The sequence below is a fragment of the Cottoperca gobio genome, chromosome 3 (genome assembly GCF_900634415.1).
Source record: "Cottoperca gobio chromosome 3, fCotGob3.1, whole genome shotgun sequence".
NCBI classification, from domain to species: domain Eukaryota; kingdom Metazoa; phylum Chordata; class Actinopteri; order Perciformes; family Bovichtidae; genus Cottoperca; species Cottoperca gobio.
Genome location: NC_041357.1, coordinates 29,821,199 through 29,843,047, shown reverse-complemented (window position 1 = coordinate 29,843,047; position 21,849 = coordinate 29,821,199). Strand labels below are relative to the sequence as shown.

General features: G+C 41.3%; 1 protein-coding gene across 1 annotated transcript in view; it reads left to right on the top strand.

The window, feature by feature from the left end:
• shank2a (SH3 and multiple ankyrin repeat domains 2a) overlaps positions 1-21,849 on the top strand; it is a 221,869-nt gene that overhangs the window by 80,989 nt on the left and 119,031 nt on the right. Inside the window, exons 7-10 of the mRNA XM_029426822.1 lie at positions 970-1,121; positions 1,913-2,080; positions 4,253-4,369; positions 8,633-8,710. Coding sequence (XP_029282682.1) covers positions 970-1,121; positions 1,913-2,080; positions 4,253-4,369; positions 8,633-8,710 — 515 coding nt within the window. The remainder of the gene's footprint in view (positions 1-969; positions 1,122-1,912; positions 2,081-4,252; positions 4,370-8,632; positions 8,711-21,849) is intronic.

Here is a 21,849-nt window from a genome sequence, read left to right as displayed (position 1 = left end):
ATTCATAACTGCAAAAAGAAGAAGCGTTGTGTAGGGCGTAGTGACGTCAGCTCACGTCAGCTGTCTCTCAGTGCCTTGTTTAGATTGACATTTCCAATGGTGTGTTAATCACAGTGAAGCTTGTCTTACTCTAGTGGTGACAGACAGTTGACCTGCTTTCTTCAGCCTGGTTCACAGGAACTGAAAAAGAAATCCTGAAATCCCAAATAAAATGTTTTCTTTATCAGACGTCCGTCATGCTGCGCAGACCAGAGCTTCACTTTATTTGAACTCTGGAGATGATTTTGGCCGGCGAGTAATAATAATAATAAATTGTATTTATACGACATTCATACTCAGTACGACTGAATGAAGACTGGAAACGAGTCTCAGGCCTCCTGCAGGTGGACTGTGGTGTTTGTCACAAGTCAGCCAACATCAGAGAAATACATAATGCAGCTTTGAGTCATATTTGGAAATTCAGCTTGACAAAATGATCCAAACACAAACTAACTTCATCCGTAACTCACCTTCAGCTTGAGTTCATACATGACATTTGAAAGTAAGAGCAGAGGCGCTGAGTTCTGTGTCCCGTACGTCGACCCTTACTCTCTCTCCACACACACTTCCGCGGACTTGTGATACGAAAAAAAACGTTTTAATTGACAATGAGGTTTCGTTGCATGGGAAATACACTTTTAGGAAACCCAGCTGTTTTCTTATAGCCTGAAGTCACCATCACACATTTGGAATTTGGCGTACAGCCGCCTCTTCTTTACATTTGGAAGACAAGAAACCAAAGAATCCCCTTTAATGGCAGAAACCCTCTGAAGCGCCTTGTGGTACCTGGTGGTGTTGCTTCATGACGTAGCGTACAGGTGGGATGTCTGCACACGGATATATTTGAATCATTAACACGTCAGGGTTTGTTTTCTTGTTCTGCTTTTCAATAAACATCAAATTCATAAACAATATTCTGTCTCTTTCTAGAGAGTCCGTTGACATTCGCTGCTCACCTGGACAACGTGGTGGACCTGATCAAGGTGCTGAAGAATGGAGGAGCTCACCTGGACTTCAGAGCCAAAGACGGCATGACTGGCCTGCACAAAGCTGCACGCTCCAAGAACCACGTGGCCCTCACGGTACAGATCCTACCGGCTCACAGTCTCACGTCATGCTCCGCAGTTCACAGCGTGGTGACACGTGTCATATCAGTTCTGATATTTAAATCACTTAGTCCGATTAAAACTCTTTAGAAAGAAGGTTTATTATGATGATTATTAAAACTTTATATCTCTGGAATGCATTATAAACATACTTAGAATCTGCTCATAGATATTTATAACAATAATCGTAACACGTTATAAAGCATTTTATAATAAAGTGTCACTCACTGACTTTATAATGTGTTATAATGTAATTATAAAGTTCATTGTTTACTTTAAGTAAATATCATTAAATGTAAACAGTCAGTAAGTGAGCAGATGAAGTATTATAATACTTAACCTTATTATTCATTATAAAATGTGTTGTGATTATTGTTATAAATCATTATGAGGATTTATAACTATAATTATACATCTGTAACCCACCATTAATAATTCATCTTTCCCTTTTCTGTATGTTTTTGACCGCTCACACACACACACACACACACACACACACACACACACACACACACTCACACACACACACACACACTCACACTCACACACACACTCACACACACACACACACACACACACACACACACTCACACACACACACACACACACACTCACACACTCACACACTCACACACACACACTCACACACACACTCACACACACACACTCACACACACACTCACACACACACTCACTCACACACACACACACTCACACACTCACACACACACTCACACACACACACACACACACACACACACACACAGACACTGCTGGAGTTGGGAGCTTCACCAGACTATAAGGACAGCCGCGGTCTGACTCCTCTGTATCACAGCGTTGTGGTGGGAGGAGACCCGGGCTGCTGCGAGCTCCTGCTGAACCACCACGCCGTCGTCTGCTGCCAGGACGAGAACGGCTGGCATGAAGTTCACCAGGTAAACACACACACACACCAGGTGCACACACCGGAACACAAGAGGGGTGTTTGGCTGTTGTGTGACTTGGAACAGCTGGTATTGGAAAAGCATCACTAAAGCACTCACAGAGCGTTCCCGGGCTGTGGCCGTCTGTCTTGGCAGCTGGTACCCGTTGAAGTGAATAAAGCCGTTTAAGGAGAGCCACCCTGCAGCGGTGACACACTCTGTGTCTCCACACAGTGTTGTGTGTGTGTGTGTGTGTGTGTGTGTGTGTGTGTGTGTGTGTGTGTGTGTGTGTGTGTGTGTACGTGCACTCGCACTCCTGTGTGTTCAGGCCCATCAGCTTTATCTGATATCTGTCTCCCTGTCGAGTTGCAGAATCTCTGCGTCTCCCCTTCTGTCCCCTTTCAGACACGATAACAATCAGCTGTCAGGCGGGACGGTGAACAGCACAATGGCTGCTGCTGTCTCAGAGGTCGAGGTTGTTTTTACTCCTTCATAAAATCCTGCAGTGTTTACATCCTTCCACATAGAAATAAACCCCTAGAAGAATTGAATACATATTTAAAGTTCATTAATAAGCTTGTGCTGTTAAATGTTCATACTCTGAGCTCATCAGGAGAAACTCAGTTTGACTTCCATCATTTTAAACAGATGATTTCAGCTGAAACAACAGAACAGAAAACTAATTAGATCAAATATATTTCATTTGTTTTGTTTAGAGAACGAGGCTCTGTGAGGCGTTGAGCTACATGCTAATCTCAGCTAGCCAACATGCTAATGTCAGCTAGCTTGCAATGACGATGCTAACATGCTAATGTTAAGCAAGTATAATGTTCACTGTTGTCACTATCTTAGTTTAGCGTGTTAGCATGCTAACATTAGCTAACTAGCACAAACCACAAAGTACAGACTGATCGTCTTACAGGTATTCATTCAGTCACTTTAAAGACTAAACAATGAATTCATAAATACCACTTCAACCAAGTCTTTATAGTTCACATGTTCAGCAGAACCAACCGCTATCTTCACATTCAATTCTAGGTCATTCTTTCACAATATTTTGTGAACAAGCTGACGCCTCAATTGACAATAACAACTTCTTCAAAATGGGATCAACCCTTCCCAATGTTCTCAGCCTTATCAGGGATTATATAGCTCCTATTATTATCATATTATTATTATTATTATTATTATTATTATTATTATTATTATTATTATTATTATTATTATGTGTCAGACGAGCCAAACTGCAGCTAGAATAACAAGTCATAAAACTCGATGTCGTCTTCCTGTATTCTTTCTTTCGGTGACACTTTGTGAACAGATGATAAGCTTCTGATGACACTCACTTAATGGGCTGATAACATTTGAAACTGGTGGGTTAATAAGCTTCATCCCCAGAGCTGCCGTCCTCGCTCCTAGCGGTGAAGTAGTCTCCTAGCGGCGGGGAGTGAGGAGGAGGGGCCACGGTGTGAGCTGCCCCATCACTATTTTCCAAGCTACTGTCACAGATATGTTTTGCGAGTCTTGCTCATTTACAAATCTGATTACACACACGGGTTGAGGTGCAGTAACACAACTCTTCACACACAGTTTGCACAATAGTTCTGCTGCAGTCATGGCCGCAGACAAACCAAGCATCCTAATACATTGAGCCTAATGTGTTGTGAATTATGTAACACAACTCCATTCCCCTCCTCACTTGATGAGGACATACTTTTTTTTTTACTGTAACCTGTTTTGGTTGATAAGCAGCCATTTGGGTTTTTGTCACAATCCTCTCAGCCTCTGAAATAAGCCGCGGTGTAAATGAAACATTTCACTATAATCCCCCCCTCACACTAAACACCTAACTGGCATCTGTCACCATAACCTTTAAACATTAACGCCATTCACGGAGGGAAATTGGTTCATAAAAGCAATATCTTGGTGCTCAGCCTCTGTTTCTGACAGCCTTTTACACTCTGTCATGATTAATTCAATTGTGCAACTGTGTGTTTCTCTAAGCCTTCCCCTCTGCACACACTCCTCTATCCTCCCATCTTCTGATGGGTTCAAACGGAGGGTACAGCTGCTTCTCATCTGCTCTGCAGCACACTGACATCTAGTGTTAACGTCCTCCTACTGCAACTAACATCTAAGTGTCAAAGGCTTTATATGACAGAGAACTACTTTGTGTGTGTGCAGGCTTGCCGTCACGGCCACGTGCAGCACCTGGAGCATCTGCTGTTCTACGGAGCAGAAATGAGCGCCCAGAATGCCTCAGGAAACGCTGCTCTACACATCTGTGCCCTATACAACCAGGTGAGCAGGGTGTGTGTGTGTATGTGTGTGTGTGTGTGTGTGTGTTGTGTGTGTGTAGTGTGAATGAGAGCACATGCCACTATTGGATTGACCTGGTACTATTTGAGGATAGTTAAGCCAGTTCTGTCAAACCCGTCGTAAAAAGCGGGAGAAATGTGGAGCAACATTACCAACTGAGTTCTGACTGGAAACAAACTGTTCACTAATCACAGTGGAAAACTTTCTCAAATGGATAAAGCGCTGGATTAGGTGAGAGGGAAATGAGTTGATGCTCTACTCCTTTAGGATTAACGTGTCATTCTCATTACAAACCTTTTTTCCAAATGGTTTCGACAGAATCAGATTTCAAACTTTATCCTGAGATTCACATTTACCTTTTTTCAGATTTGATGAAGTGACGTTTTGGACGTGGATGTAAAAGCAAACTTCACTGGTGGGCGGAGACGGTAACTGTAGTTACCAGAGACGTTTCACATCCTGGTGCTTTTAACTCTATATTTGAAGGATGAAGGATTTTAGTCCTTGGGCGTTCTCAGAGAAACAAGCTGAGCAGACGTTAGCCGTTAGCCGTTAGCTGTTAGCTCGTATCCCCTCGTATGTCCTGTGTCCATCGGAGAAACACTGGTTTTTAACGTGAAACCGTTTTATTCAGTGTTTTTGTCACCGGCATCGTTTGTTTCGTAGAGGAGGAAACCTCTGAGGATGATTCGGCTTCTGGTAAAAACCTCCTGAACGTCTGGATCTGAAGTTCTCAGAGAAACAAGCTGACAAATGTTAGCAGCAGCCGAACAGCGTGCAGGAGGAACTCTGATGTTTAACCTTTGAATCAGAGGAGAGGAGAACTCCCATGATGCATCGCTGCTGCACCACCACACCAAACTCCCATGATGCACCGCTGCTGCACCACCACACCAAACTCCCATGATGCACCACCACACCAAACTCCCATGATGCACTACTGTCGCACCACCACACCAAACTCCCATGGTGCACTACTGCCGCACCACCACACCAAACTCCCATGATGCACCACTGCCGCACCACCACACCAAACTCCCATGATGCACTACTGTCGCACCACCACACCAAACTCCCATGGTGCACTACTGCTGCACCACCACACCAAACTCCCATGATGCACTACTGACACACCACCACACCAAACTCCCATGATGCACTGCTGCCGCACCACCACACCAAACTCCCATGATGCACCGCTGCCGCACCACCACACCAAACTCCCATGATGCACCGCTGCTGCACCACCACACCAAACTCCCATGATGCACCGCTGCAGCACCATCACACCAAACTCCCATGATGCACCGCTGCTGCACCACCACACTAAACTCCCATGATGCACCGCTGCTGCACCATCACACCAAACTCCCATGATGCACCGCTGCTGCACCACCACACCAAACTCCCATGATGCACCGCTGCAGCACCATCACACCAAACTCCCATGATGCACCGCTGCTGCACCACCACACTAAACTCCCATGATGCACCGCTGCTGCACCATCACACCAAACTCCCATGATGCACCGCTGCTGCACCACCACACTAAACTCCCATGATGCACCGCTGCTGCACCACCACACCAAACTCCAGCTTTTGTTATTGTTTTGATTAAAAGACCCCGAGTGGCAGAAAATGACACATTGTGTGTTTAAATGTGCGCTGACGTGTATTTGCTGCTGTGTCTGCCGCTCACTTCACCTCATTCAGCTCCGCTCTGTTTGTAGTGTACACAGCCTGCAGTGTCTTTGTTCCTTTTTCCCACGGGATGAATCATTTGCAGTTCTCCTTGCATGATATTTATCATACTCATGTATTTGATGCTGGAATGCTGTGCTTGGAGAATCCCCAGGAGTACAACCACCCGTCAAGTCACTGTCTGCATCTAATTGCAATAAATAGTTTAACTGTGTGACTTTTTCCTGACGAAGCTTTGAGTAATAGCTACTTTAGGATTGTGAGGTAGAAATCTTAAATATGGGAATATTTATAAATATGATAAGTGACTTTAGATTTAATAGTCTTACATCTATTTCTGATTCATTTCTAAACCCAAGAAAAATCAGATTGTAGAAATGTGACCAATCAACAACAACGCTGACGATGCTCAAAGGGGATAAAACGCTGACAGGACAGACTTGGAAACATTTGGGATAATGTAAATACACAACTCAACTAAATATATAACAAAGATGTCACTTTTAGACATCGTATTGCTGAAATGTTTCATATTGTTCTAAAGAGAAATGACTGAACCTTTAAAACAAAGAAATTATATTTCAGCCTTCTTTAAAGATTTACATCTTCAGTAGGAACCAATGGGCTCAGAGCTGAGAACAGGCAGGAAGTCGGACAGTATAGAGAGTAACACATCTTTCATTTATTGACGTAAATATAGAATAACTTCAGCCTTTTCCTTGAAGGTGCACAAATGAACCTTGTTGACTTAAAGCTGTCAGCAGACTAAAGTTCTGCAGCATCTGATCCGTGTTTTACATCCGAGACCAGAGCAAGTATTTAGTTCCTCTTCTTGTTGTGCAGGAACCTCAAGCTTTGAAGCAGCTTTTCACACCTCGCAGCTGTGAAATGCTGCTTCTGTGGAGTTGGGAGCGGCTCAAATTATTCTAATAATCATATCTTTAAAGGATAAAGCAGAAATGATTGTATCGTTTCCTTATTGTCAACAAATCCCATGGAAACACCAAAACCAACAACGTGTTGGAACTCTCGGAGCTCCAAGCACATTAGCTCCTATTTAAGACAAACACATATTTAAAAAACAGCTTAAATATGAAGTTTCTTCTTTTTAAAGGCTCAGTCAGTCCCTAAAGCAGCAGGCTTTTAACAAACATCCCTTAATAAACAGGAGGAAGAGTATTTGGGATTTAAATGTGTGTGTTTGTCGGGCGGCAGCAGTCAGTCTGCAGGGACTTGATTTGGGAACCAGAGGGTTCAAGTCCCCAAACGGACCAACATGGAGGTGGACTGGTGCTTTGCATGCAGAGAATTGTGTGTGATATTAAAAATGTCCATTTAATGAAGCAACATGTGGATCATTGATGTGTTTCTAACAGAGGCTCAGAGGAAGAAGATACACACAATACTTGATGATGAAACATATCCTCAGTCTTATCTGGAAATATGAAGCGTTAAGTGGATGATAACGATGCTGCGTGTGTGAAACAGAGGGGGTTGATGTAACCTGGATTATTCTCTTATCAGGCCGTTATACTGTACATCGTAAATATGCACATATCTCACTCCTGCTTGATAGATGCAGAACTCTGAGCAGAATCCAGTGCTGAAGAAACACAACAAACAAAAAGAAACTTCTGGCGAGAACATGTGAGAATCCTGGTCGGTGCTTCTGCTGTCATCTTCTCCATCAGGGATCTTCTCTCGCTGACACAACATGAAATGCTGAAGCTTCCAGGATGTCCGAGCTGCACCAGCCGGCATTTTCCTGTTGGACATTACATGAATCACATCGCATCCTTCTGTCCCGACGTCTCCATTTGTTCTGCTTCTAAATATCTCCTGAAAGCCTTAATGCCTCAATTCATACATCCTATGTATGTCATACATTTCCATTTGGTCGCGTCATTTTAAATGTAGCTTATATGTCGTGGGATGGCTCCACATGGAGACGTCCATGAGTATAAATAACACACATTAAAATAAGATGCTAATGTCTAATGGTGCCGGCAGCAGCGCACAGATGATGGTCGTGTATCAGTATCTGAGTGAGACGCCGTTTTCAACTCTCAATAGCTTATTGTGGATCTAAAAAAAAGTATTTATATTCATGTGTGTGTGCACGGTACATGCGTGGTTGAGCACTTTGTGGGCGATTTGTGCAGTAGATTCAAAGCCCTCAGCACTCTCCATCTCTCTGTTCTTCTCTCTCTCTGTCTCTCTATCTCTCTCGCTCTCGCTCCCTCGTTCTCTTTGAGTGGAGCAATAGATACACACTTAACAGTGGATGAAGCTCCATTCCTGATGTAGGTAGTAGATGTTCTGTTCTTCTTCTTTTCCCTGTGTCAGTGTTGGGATGTTCACACATTCCACCACTCTGATCAGTTCCTGCTCTTCTCACTTCTTCTGCTTTTGGACAATTCTGCTAATGTCCCTGGAAGCGAATCCTTTCTCCTCCACAAAGTAGGAGAATTAAAGGATTTCTGTGTTGCCTCAGACATTCTCTCAGCCTTGTTTTAATGTCTTGTCTTTGCCTCTCTTCCCCAGGATAACTGTGCCAGAGTGCTGCTTGTTCGCGGAGCCGACAAAGAAGTGAAGAACTACAACAGCCAGAGTCCATTTCAGGTAGAGTCAAAAACTGCGTTTTGCATGTGAGCGATGACAGAGGATCGATTTCAGCTTCCAGCGAAGGGGAAACATTTTTAGTAGTGGCACATATATCCTCGTCTCATTTGTTACCATGGCAACAGTGCAAAATGGTCAAGGTCAGTTGCAACATGGGATTTAAAATGTCTTTTCTGTCTGACATTAGATTTGTTTCAGTCAAACAGCGTTGAGAGGATTGAACCTCGACGGCGTCTGTTCAGTCGCTTCGCTCCTTGTGCTGATGTGATGTGTGCGTTTCAAAGTGTGTGTTATCTGCACAACATAACTTCTGGGGAACACTGAACACCAGCTGCAACGTGGAGTGTATCCAACTTGTTCTGAAAGGGAGCATGTAATCCTTTAATTCACTAAAGACAGAATATGAAATGATCCAAATGTTTATTTATAGACACAAGAACAAAGCAGTTCAAAGTGTTTTACACGAAACATTAAAAGCATCGAGACAAAGTGCAAAAGAGACAGATATTTAAATACAATTAGAAAGATTAAAGAGACGAGAGAACATTAAAACAAGCTCAAATAGAACAAGAATAAAGTTCCAGTGTCGTGTGAGAAATAATAATAATTACATTTAATAACAGCGTTGTTTGTTATTAAGAGTTGTGTGGAGTTTCTGGAGCGTAAGAACTGAACGCTGCTTCTGCACGTTTGTCCTCTGAGAGCGAGTTCACTTCTGTTATTTCAGACCTTTAGTGCAAATGCACAATTATACGGGATGCACTAAAGTGTGAGTGTGTGCGTAACCACAGGAGCTGGTGATGCATGTTCGCATGTGCACTTGTACGTTTGTGTTTGTAACGTTGTGTGAGCAGCAGCAGCAGCTCAGAGCTGTGATGATTGACTCATAACCTACGACGAGTTACAAAAGAACCTTATTCAGGCAGGCGTTTATGAAAGGCAGTCCCACGGGGTCCTCGACCGTCCTCCACTGCCACTCCAGTGGAGCGCTGCATGAGGGGAGTGAGCCCAGGCCGAGGGTGTTAGTCGGAACACTCAGCTGACGTGGCCTCGATCTCGCTCACATTTCCTGTGTTGATGTTACGTGCAGCTTTATTTCTGTGCAGGATCAATAATCTGCTCTGTTGCATCATGCAGTTGGAAGAAGGAACTTAGGCAACAATCATCTGGTGAGGTTGTTCTCTCTCTCTGCACGTTAGATGGCCTGCTGAGGATGTTTGGTACGGACACACTTAAATAAATGATCCTCATCGTGTCTTTAATCGTGTTGAATGTTTACCTGGGACATGAGTAATGTGCTTATTCACATCATACATCAGAACAGCATTCAGCTTTCTGTTTGTCTCGTTTAGTTTAGTTCGTTAGCACGGAGGAAGTGATAACAGCAACATTATATAACAACAAAAACATAGATTGTGCAGCAGAGAAACAAAAGGGCTGGTTTGAAACAGGAAGTGTTTCCAGTCTCTGAGAATCACAGACGAGATGCAGCCAAACATTTCACCAGCGTTCATCAAACATACAGGCGAACAGAAGAACTGCTGGCAGGAGCCTCAGCAGCAGAACAACACGCCACTACTAGACATGCTGTGGACTCGCTCTTGTTTTCGAGTGGAACAACTCGCTCTCTTGCTCTTACTATCTTTATCACTGTTGCACTCTCCACCTACACATGGAGCCAGAAGCTGAATCCAACAAGTTTACGCCTGTTTTCTGAGTGGCCGGCGTTCTGGGAACTGCAGGAATTCAGTAACTGAAGTAGAAGTACATGAAGGAAATAATTATTAACAGATCACACATAAAGCACAAGCGTAGATTTAGATGGACTTTTGTGCACAACACAGCCATCAAGCTGCTGCTTGCACACTGTGCAGCAGATGTTACAACCTGGCTTCACGAGCCTTCGTCAGGTGGAACTCTGGTTTTGGTGATCAGGCCTTCAAGTTCATCGCAATTGTTTGAGGTCAGGGTTCTGTGCAGGCCGGTTCCTCCACAGCACAGTGGGAGAAGCATTTCTTTCTGGAGCTGGATTTGTGCACGACAGTGTAAATTTAGTTACCAAAAGACTGTGACTAAAGATGGTCGTCAACAACCTTGTTTCCATGACTAAGAAGACGATGACGAAGCGGCATCAACGTCATTAAACACAAACTGTTGAACGAACATAAAGCTTTAGGAAATGTACTTTCTTCGTCAGTGCAGCGGCTGCGAGTCGTCAAGAGGACTCTGACTAACTTACTGCAGATAAATCGGAGGTCCCGATGTGACTGCACACCGGCCCAAACACGTTGCAACTGTGTTGAGTCACTGCAAGCAAGAGACGACTTTGAGAAAACAGTCATCAATGAGCACAATGAATGTTATGCAGATGTGTGCAGCGGTGTGATTGTATTATTTATTAGCCTCTCAAGCCTTCTCAAGAGAGACCTGATCAGATCGGAACAGCACCAGACAAGTGACAGACACTAAACACAGAAGCAACAGTCAAATCAAACATCGTAAAAATCGTCATTGAAAATGCAAAGTGTGTAGAATTAGGTATTACAAGAACAAACACCGACAGATGTATCAAGCTGGACAGCTTAAGTTCCTGCTGAAGCGTGTTCCAGGTTGAGGAGGCAGAGTTGGAGATTTGTCCTGGACAAGAGAGGAGATGTGCACACACACACACACACACACACACACACACACGTACACACACACACGTACACACACACACACCGATATCAACAATGACAACGACGAGGACATTTGGGGATATTTAGTTTGATGTGGATTGACTGAAATGTTCAATATAATCTGATGAACAAAACAGTTTTATTGAATAAAACTCGACTCAAATTCCAGACTTTTAACTAAAACTAGGACATTTTAACAGGATTAATACTAAACAAAATAAACTTAAACATTTCTCTTATTCAAATCAGGAAACACAACGCCAGACCAAACGTAGAAGATATGTGGAGAATCTAAATGAGCAGCATGTTGTTCTGAACAACATCATGCTGTTATTTAGGGAACATATTTCTGGCCATGTACAGTATTTTGTCATTTCCTGTGTGTCAGTGATGCAGGAGCCACATTTGCAGTCCAGTCTCTGTACTGAGAGGAATCCCTTTCTGAAACATGTGTGGCTCTGTATCTGTGTTCCTCTGCAGAGAGCGGCACTCTGCATGCGTGTCGATCCAGCACATGGAACTGCTTGAAAACAGCATCAGGAGCCAAATTAACAACTGGAAAGTGCAAATGTTAATAAAAGGCGATTGCCTTTTAGCTTTTTTTTAGATTGCAGCTGAACGAGGCCCGTTTGCTGCTGCTGCGTGTGCTCTTAATTAGGACACTGTGTGGGTGTTTGGTCATGCCATTTGATAATATCATGTGTCAGTCTGACTGTGTGTGTGTGTGTGTGTGTGTGTGTGTGTGTGTGTGTGTGTGTGTGTGTGTGTCACAGCTTAGCCTGATCACCATTGTTTCATACAACAAAAGGAAAATAATTTGAGCATAGCTGAAGCACAGAACATTCCCATCATCCCCTCTGAGTGCCCGTTCTCCAGATAGAGGGCTTTCTGAGAGATAAAAATTAATTTTCTTACTTAACAATCCTCTCCAACAATCGCTCACTTCCTCTCCACTTCCTCTAACTCTTCTTTTACTCCTCAAACAGACTTTCCCTCTCTGCTCTCTCACCTCAGTGCTTCTCTAAGCTTCTTATCCTCTCAATACCTGATTTCATTTACCTTTCTTCTTCCCTTCTCTACATCTTCCTCTCCACGTTCATATCTCGTCTGCACTTTCTCCTTTGTCCTTCTTCTAATCTAATTCCTTTTTCCACTCCTCATTATACTCATTGTCTATTTCCCGCTTCCTTCCTCCCGCTTCAAATCCTGCCCTGTTTGCCCCCACACACTCTCTGTGTCCTCCCATCGCCTTCGGCACACACTGCACGTCAGATATGATTCCCCCTCTGCTTCTCTGTCTGCCTTATTATTCAGAGTCACGTGCTGCAAATTACAGCCACCAGTGACGTGTCATGTCGTACAGTATGTCAAAGTATTCAAATGTATAGTTCCAACATCCTTGTCAAATTACTCCATGTCATCAGGCCAGTTTTGCCGAGGCATAAGTAGACATTTTGTCAAGTATTGAATTTTTGTGCCCAGTGTATAAATAGTTCTATAAATGCTAACTGTCAATTTGAACCTGGTTCAGCTTAAACAGCCAATGAAAAGCTGAGTTTCGGTGCCATAGCAACCATTGCTGAGTACAGCAGCCCAAGAGATGCTTGCAAAATCCACTCTCCATCCCCCCATTCTTAATGCCTCAGTGGGAATGATAGGCAGCAACAGCACCTGGAACATACAATGAACCAGAGTTAATGGGAATAAAGAGGCAACAACATGCAGCTCTAGACATGTTGAAACGGTTATGTTTTCTATTTGTTCCCTGCAAATGCACCAAAATGCATCATCGTTAGCATCAGCTGCACGAATCAATATGTTTTATATTAACAGTGCATTAAAGTGTGTGACTCGTAGACACTACAGTCCCCCCCTCAGTTCTTTTGCCGTCTTTTAGCTATTTGTTTTGGTTTTTAAGTCGAGCAGCTTCACCTCATGGTTCAGCCTCGCTGCTTTGATGAACCTTGTTTCCTGCAGGCAGCTGGAAACCCGACTTTACCGCAGCCCATGAATGCTAAATGAATGCTAATGTTGCTCTGTGTCACTTAGCAAATGCTTGTTAGCACACGAGCAACATCAGCTTTAGCCTATATTGAGATAATACATCAGTGTGTTCACAGCTTGTTGTTCTGCCTCCAAATGGACGAATGAAATAAATTAATGAATTCAGTTTAATCAATTAATGTTTCTAGATAGATCCTCAATAGCACAGCAGCTAACCGAGCAGTCGGGCTTTATAATTATATTATTATTATTATTAATCGTCATGGAGTTACTGAAAGTAGTTTACCTTAACAAAGAATAAACCTTTGACATCAAAAGCTGACGTCTGATTGGTTCAGTATTTTTTGATACGCCAGTGGCTTGTTCTTAAACATAGAGGATATCGGCTCAAATTTAAAAGGATTTTGATGTCCACTAAGGAATTGTTCAGCGGCTCCCACCCTGTATCTGCACACCTACACCGTCATGTGCAGACGCTTGAGAAACAAACGCTGGTGCTGTTGAAGTAAAGAGGTGTTAAAACATGTACAAAAACACAAACTATACTAAATAACTTCTAAAGGATTTCGGGTTGAAACCCTGATGAAGACTCTGCTTTCTAAACGGTCTCACTAATTAATCTAATTATATTTATATTGCTCCAACTCCTCACACATGAGAGCCTGAAGTTTGACGGAGAGGAGGCATACATATTATTCTAGTGAACTCTGTATCTCAGGAACACCTGGAGGATTTGTTTTCAAATGTGGTACAAACGTCCACTTGGACTGAAGGAAGAAAACTGTTTTGGTGGTCAAAGGTCAAAGGTAACTGTGACCTCACCACAAAATGTATATGCTAATTATTGCAATTTCAAACAAATGTCTAAAAGGATCAAATGTGAAGTGAGGACATTTTGGACAGACATGGAGGTAAACTGCAAACAACTGCGAGGTGATACTTCTAGTTTTGTTATGTTTGAAAATAATTGTATCTTTATTTTTGAAGTTGAGAATATCTACCAGTAATTTATTATCGGTAAAAATTAGCCTCCTTCAACTGAATGTAAATAAGTTTGCTCTTGTGGAAACGTAATTTCTGTCTGTTCACATCCACTTTAGTACAACTTGACTTATTGTGGCTCAAATGAAACACGTTGGCATCGGTGATGGAGTTTGATCAGCTTGTGAAGTTTGTCGTTGATGAGTGAAGCAGCCTGTTTTAATTGCCACTCGCAGCTCTCTTGTCTCTGTAGGAGGACACTGAGTCTCTTCTGCTTCCTGTCTCAGACTTTTGTTCTTCGTCGATTGTTGGTTGATTTTTCCGTCTCCTGCGTCCTCATCCACCCTCTTTGCTTTTAAACTGGCACACATTGGTGATAGGGCGGGGATGGTGGTGATGGTGGTGGGGGTGGTGTTAATGGTGATAATGGTGACGGTGGTGGTGGCTGTGATGGTGTAAGTGATGGTGGTGATGGTGGTGTTGATAGTGGTGGTGATAGATGGTAATGATGGTGGTGATGATGGTGGTGATAGGTGGTATTGATGGTGGTGATGGTGGTGGTGATGGTGGTGGTGATGGTGGTGGTGATAGGTGGTAATGATGGTGGTGATGGTGGTGGTGATAGGTGGTATTGATGGTGGTGATGTTGGTGGTGATAGGTAGTAATGATGGTGGTGATGATGGTGGTGATAGGTGGTATTGATGGTGGTGATGTTGGTGGTGATAGGTAGTAATGGTGGTGGTGATGGTGATAGATGGTAATGATGGTGGTGATGGTGGTGGTGATAGTGGTGGTGATAGGTGTTGATGGTGGTGGTGATGGTGGTGGTGGTGATGATGGTGGTGATGGTGGTGATAGTGGTGGTGATAGGTGGTAATGATGGTGGTGATAGTGGTGTTGGTGATGGTGGTGGTGATAGTGGTGGTAATGGTGGTAATGATGGTGGTGATGATGGTGGTGATAGGTGGTATTGATGGTGGTGATGGTGGTGGTGATAGGTGGTAATGATGGTGATGGTGGTGGTGATAGGTGGTATTGATGGTGGTGATGTTGGTGGTGATAGGTAGTAATGATGGTGGTGATGATGGTGGTGATAGGTGGTATTGATGGTGGTGATGTTGGTGGTGATAGGTAGTAATGGTGGTGGTGATGGTGATAGATGGTAATGATGGTGGTGATGGTGGTGGTGATAGTGGTGGTGATAGGTGTTGATGGTGGTGGTGATGGTGGTGGTGGTGATGATGGTGGTGATGGTGGTGATAGTGGTGGTGATAGGTGGTAATGATGGTGGTGATAGTGGTGTTGGTGATGGTGGTGGTGATAGTGGTGGTAATGGTGGTAATGGTGGTGATGGTGGTGGTGGTGATGGTGGTGGGGATGGCGATGGTGGTGATAGCGGAATTATAATGAGGGATGAGTGTGACTGCTTTTCTAATTGCTTATTGGTTGCCTGGTTTCATGTCACATTATCTCAGCAATTAAAATGAAACTTAAAAGCATCCATCAAGCATAACCTCTGCTGCTCTCCGTCACCTCTGCTGCTCTCCGTCACCTCTGCTGCTCTCCGTCACCTCTGCCCTGGATCATCTTTCTCCTGTGTGGTTTCCTTAAAGGAAAAGAACAGGGCAGTGATGAGAAATCACATGATCACAGTACTGCTGATTAAAATCCTTCTCCCAACAGTCTGTGCTTCAGTGAACTGCACTGTGACAGCCAGCGACTTCATCTGGAGATCATCGCCTCCCTCCAGAGGCTAATACAGAGGCTAATAAAGAAGATAATACAGAGGCTAATAAAGAGGATAATGCAGAGGATAATAAAGAGGATAATGCAGAGGCTAATAAAGAGGCTAATACAGAGGCTAATACGGAAGCTAATAAACAGGATAATACAGAGGCTAATACAGAGGCTAATAAAGAGGCTAATACAGAGGCTAATACGGAGGCTAATAAACAGGATAATACAGAGGCTAATAAACAGGATAATACAGAGGCTAATAAAGAGGCTAATACAGAGGCTAATACAGAGTCTAATACAGAGTATAATACAGAGGCTAATACAGAGGCTAATATAGAGTCTAATACAGAGGCTAATACAGAGGCTAATACAGAGTCTAATACAGAGGCTAATAAAGAGGATACTACAGAGGCTAATACAGAGGATAATACAGAGGCTAATAAAGAGGATAATACAGAGGCTAATACAGAGTCTAATACAGAATCTAAAACAGAGACTAATACAGAGACTAATACATAGTCTAATAAAGAGGCTAATACAGAGTCTAATACAGAGTCTAATACAGAGTCAAATACAGAGGGTAATACAGAGTCTAATACAGAGTCTAAAACAGAGACTAATACAGAGTCTAATACAGAGGCTAATACAGAGGCTAATACAGAGTCTAATACATAATCTAAAACAGAGACTAATACAGAGACAAATACATAGTCTAATAAAGAGGCTAATACAGAGTCTAATACAGAGGCTAATACAGAGTCTAAAACAGAGACTAATACAGCGACTAATACATAGTCTAATAAAGAGGCTAATACAGAGTCTAATACAGAGTCTAAAACAGAGACTAATACAGAGTCTAATACAGAGGCTAATACAGAGGCTAATACAGAGTCTAATACAGAATCTAAAACAGAGACTAATACGGAGACTAATACATAGTCTAATAAAGAGGCTAATACAGAGTCTAATACAGAGTAATACAGAGGCAAATACAGAGGGTAATACAGAGTCTAATACAGAGTCTAAAACAGAGACTAATACAGAGTCTAATACAGAGGCTAATACAGAGGCTAATACAGAGTCTAATACAGAATCTAAAACAGAGACTAATACAGAGTCTAATACAGAGGCTAATACAGAGGCTAATACAGAGTCTAATACAGAATCTAAAACAGAGACTAATACGGAGACTAATACATAGTCTAATAAAGAGGCTAATACAGAGTCTAATACAGAGTCTAATACAGAGGCAAATACAGAGGGTAATACAGAGTCTAATACAGAGTCTAAAACAGAGACTAATACAGAGTCTAATACAGAGGCTAATACAGAGGCTAATACAGAGTCTAATACAGAATCTAAAACAGAGACTAATACAGAGACTAATACATAGTCTAATAAAGAGGCTAATACAGAGTCTAATACAGAGTCTAAAACAGAGACTAATACAGAGACTAATACAGAGTCTAATACAGAGGCAAATACAGAGGCTAATACAGAGTCTAATACAGAGGCTAATACAGAGTCTAATCAGAGTCTAATACAGAGTCTAATACAGAGGCTAATACAGAATATAAAACAGAGACTAATACAGAGACTAATACAGAGGCTAATACAGAGTCTAATACAGAGTCTAAAACAGAGACTAATACAGAGACTAATACAGAGTCTAATACAGAGGCTAATACAGAGGCTAAAACAGAGACTAATACAGAGACTAATACAGAGGCTAATACAGACTCTATACAGAGGCTAATACAGAGGCTAATACAGAGTCTAATACAGAGTCTAAAACAGAGACTAATACAGAGACTAATACAGAGTCTAATACAGAGGCTAATACAGAGTCTAATACAGAGTCTAAAACAGAAACTAATACAGAGTCTAATACAGAGGCTAATACAGAGGCTAATACAGAGTCTAATACAGAATCTAAAACAGAGACTAATACAGAGACTAATACATAGTCTAATAAAGAGTCTAAAACAGAGACTAATACAGAGACTAATACAGAGTCTAATACAGAGGCAAATAGAGAGTCTAATACAGAGTCTAATACAGAGGCTAATACAGAGTCTAATACAGAGTCTAATACAGAGTCTAATACAGAGGCTAATACAGAGACTAATACAGAGTCTAATACAGAGGCAAATACAGAGGCTAATACAGAGTCTAATACAGAGGCTAATACAGAGTCTAATACAGAGGCTAATACAGAGTATAATACAGAGTCTAATACAGAGGCTAATACAGAGTCTAATACAGAGGCTAATACAGAGTCTAATACAGAGTATAATACAGAGTCTAATACAGAGGCTAATACAGAATATAAAACAGAGACTAATACAGAGACTAATACAGAGGCTAATACAGAGTCTAATACAGAGTCTAAAACAGAGACTAATACAGAGACTAATACAGAGTCTAATACAGAGGCTAATACAGAGGCTAAAACAGAGACTAATACAGAGACTAATAAAGAGTCTAATATAGAGTCTAATACAGAGTATAAAACAGAGACTAAAACAGAGACTAATACAGAGACTAATACAGAGGCTAATACAGAGTCTATACAGAGGCTAATACAGAGGCTAATACAGAGTCTAATACAGAGTCTAAAACAGAGACTAATACAGAGACTAATACAGAGTCTAATACAGAGGCTAATACAGAGTATAATACAGAGTCTAAAACAGAAACTAATACAGAGTCTAATACAGAGGCTAATACAGAGGCTAATACAGAGTCTAATACAGAATCTAAAACAGAGACTAATACAGAGACTAATACATAGTCTAATAAAGAGGCTAATACAGAGTCTAATACAGAGGCTAATACAGAGGCTAATACAGAGTCTAATACAGAATCTAAAACAGAGACTAATACAGAGTCTAATACAGAGGCTAATACAGAGGCTAATACAGAGTCTAATACAGAATCTAAAACAGAGACTAATACAGAGTCTAATACAGAGGCTAATACAGAGGCTAATACAGAGTCTAATACAGAATCTAAAACAGAGACTAATACGGAGACTAATACATAGTCTAATAAAGAGGGTAATACAGAGTCTAATACAGAGTCTAATACAGAGGCAAATACAGAGGGTAATACAGAGTCTAATACAGAGTCTAAAACAGAGACTAATACAGAGTCTAATACAGAGGCTAATACAGAGGCTAATACAGAGTCTAATACAGAATCTAAAACAGAGACTAATACAGAGACTAATACATAGTCTAATAAAGAGGCTAATACAGAGTCTAATACAGAGTCTAAAACAGAGACTAATACAGAGACTAATACAGAGTCTAATACAGAGGCAAATACAGAGGCTAATACAGAGTCTAATACAGAGGCTAATACAGAGTCTAATACAGAGGCTAATACAGAGTCTAATCAGAGTCTAATACAGAGTCTAATACAGAGGCTAATACAGAATATAAAACAGAGACTAATACAGAGACTAATACAGAGGCTAATACAGAGTCTAATACAGAGTCTAAAACAGAGACTAATACAGAGACTAATACAGAGTCTAATACAGAGGCTAATACAGAGGCTAAAACAGAGACTAATACAGAGACTAATACAGAGGCTAATACAGACTCTATACAGAGGCTAATACAGAGGCTAATACAGAGTCTAATACAGAGTCTAAAACAGAGACTAATACAGAGACTAATACAGAGTCTAATACAGAGGCTAATACAGAGTCTAATACAGAGTCTAAAACAGAAACTAATACAGAGTCTAATACAGAGGCTAATACAGAGGCTAATACAGAGTCTAATACAGAATCTAAAACAGAGACTAATACAGAGACTAATACATAGTCTAATAAAGAGTCTAAAACAGAGACTAATACAGAGACTAATACAGAGTCTAATACAGAGGCAAATAGAGAGTCTAATACAGAGTCTAATACAGAGGCTAATACAGAGTCTAATACAGAGTCTAATACAGAGTCTAATACAGAGGCTAATACAGAGACTAATACAGAGTCTAATACAGAGGCAAATACAGAGGCTAATACAGAGTCTAATACAGAGGCTAATACAGAGTCTAATACAGAGGCTAATACAGAGTATAATACAGAGTCTAATACAGAGGCTAATACAGAGTCTAATACAGAGGCTAATACAGAGTCTAATACAGAGTATAATACAGAGTCTAATACAGAGGCTAATACAGAATATAAAACAGAGACTAATACAGAGACTAATACAGAGGCTAATACAGAGTCTAATACAGAGTCTAAAACAGAGACTAATACAGAGACTAATACAGAGTCTAATACAGAGGCTAATACAGAGGCTAAAACAGAGACTAATACAGAGACTAATAAAGAGTCTAATATAGAGTCTAATACAGAGTATAAAACAGAGACTAAAACAGAGACTAATACAGAGACTAATACAGAGGCTAATACAGAGTCTATACAGAGGCTAATACAGAGGCTAATACAGAGTCTAATACAGAGTCTAAAACAGAGACTAATACAGAGACTAATACAGAGTCTAATACAGAGGCTAATACAGAGTATAATACAGAGTCTAAAACAGAAACTAATACAGAGTCTAATACAGAGGCTAATACAGAGGCTAATACAGAGTCTAATACAGAATCTAAAACAGAGACTAATACAGAGACTAATACATAGTCTAATAAAGAGGCTAATACAGAGTCTAATACAGAGTCTAATACAGAGGCTAATACAGAGTCTAATACAGAGTCTAATACAGAGGCTAATACAGAGGCTAATACAGAGACTAATACAGAGTCTAATACAGAGGCAAATACAGAGGCTAATACAGAGTCTAATACAGAGGCTAATACAGAGTCTAATACAGAGGCTAATACAGAGTCTAATACAGAGTCTAATACAGAGTCTAATACAGAGGCTAATACAGAGTCTAATACAGAGTCTAATACAGAGGCTAATACAGAATATAAAACAGAGACTAATACAGAGACTAATATAGAGTCTAATACAGAGGCTAATACAGAGTCTAATACAGAGTCTAATACAGAGGCTAATACAGAATATAAAACAGAGACTAATACAGAGACTAATACAGAGTCTAATACAGAGGCTAATACAGAGGCTAAAACAGAGACTAAAACAGAGACTAATACAGAGACTAATACAGAGGCTAATACAGAGTCTATACAGAGGCTAATACAGAGTCTAATACAGAGTCTAAAACAGAGACTAATACAGAGACTAATACAGAGTCTAATACAGAGGCTAATACAGAGGCTAAAACAGAGACTAATACAGAGACTAATACAGAGTCTAATACAGAGTCTAATACAGAGGCTAATACAGAGGCTAAAACAGAGACTAAAACAGAGACTAATACAGAGGCTAATACAGAGTCTATACAGAGGCTAATACAGAGGCTAATACAGAGGCTAAAACAGAGACTAATACAGAGACTAATACAGAGTCTAATACAGAGTCTAATACAGAGTCTAATACAGAGTCTAATACAGAGGCTAATACAGAGTCTAATACAGAGGCTAATACAGAGTCTAATACAGAGACTAATACAGAGGCTAATACAGAGTCTGATACAGAGTCTAAAACAGAGACTAATACAGAGACTAATACAGAGGCTAATACAGAGGCTAATACAGAGGCTAATACAGAGGCTAATACAGAGTCTACAACAGAGACTAATACAGAGACTAATACAGAGTCTAATACAGAGGCTAATAAAGAGGCTAATACA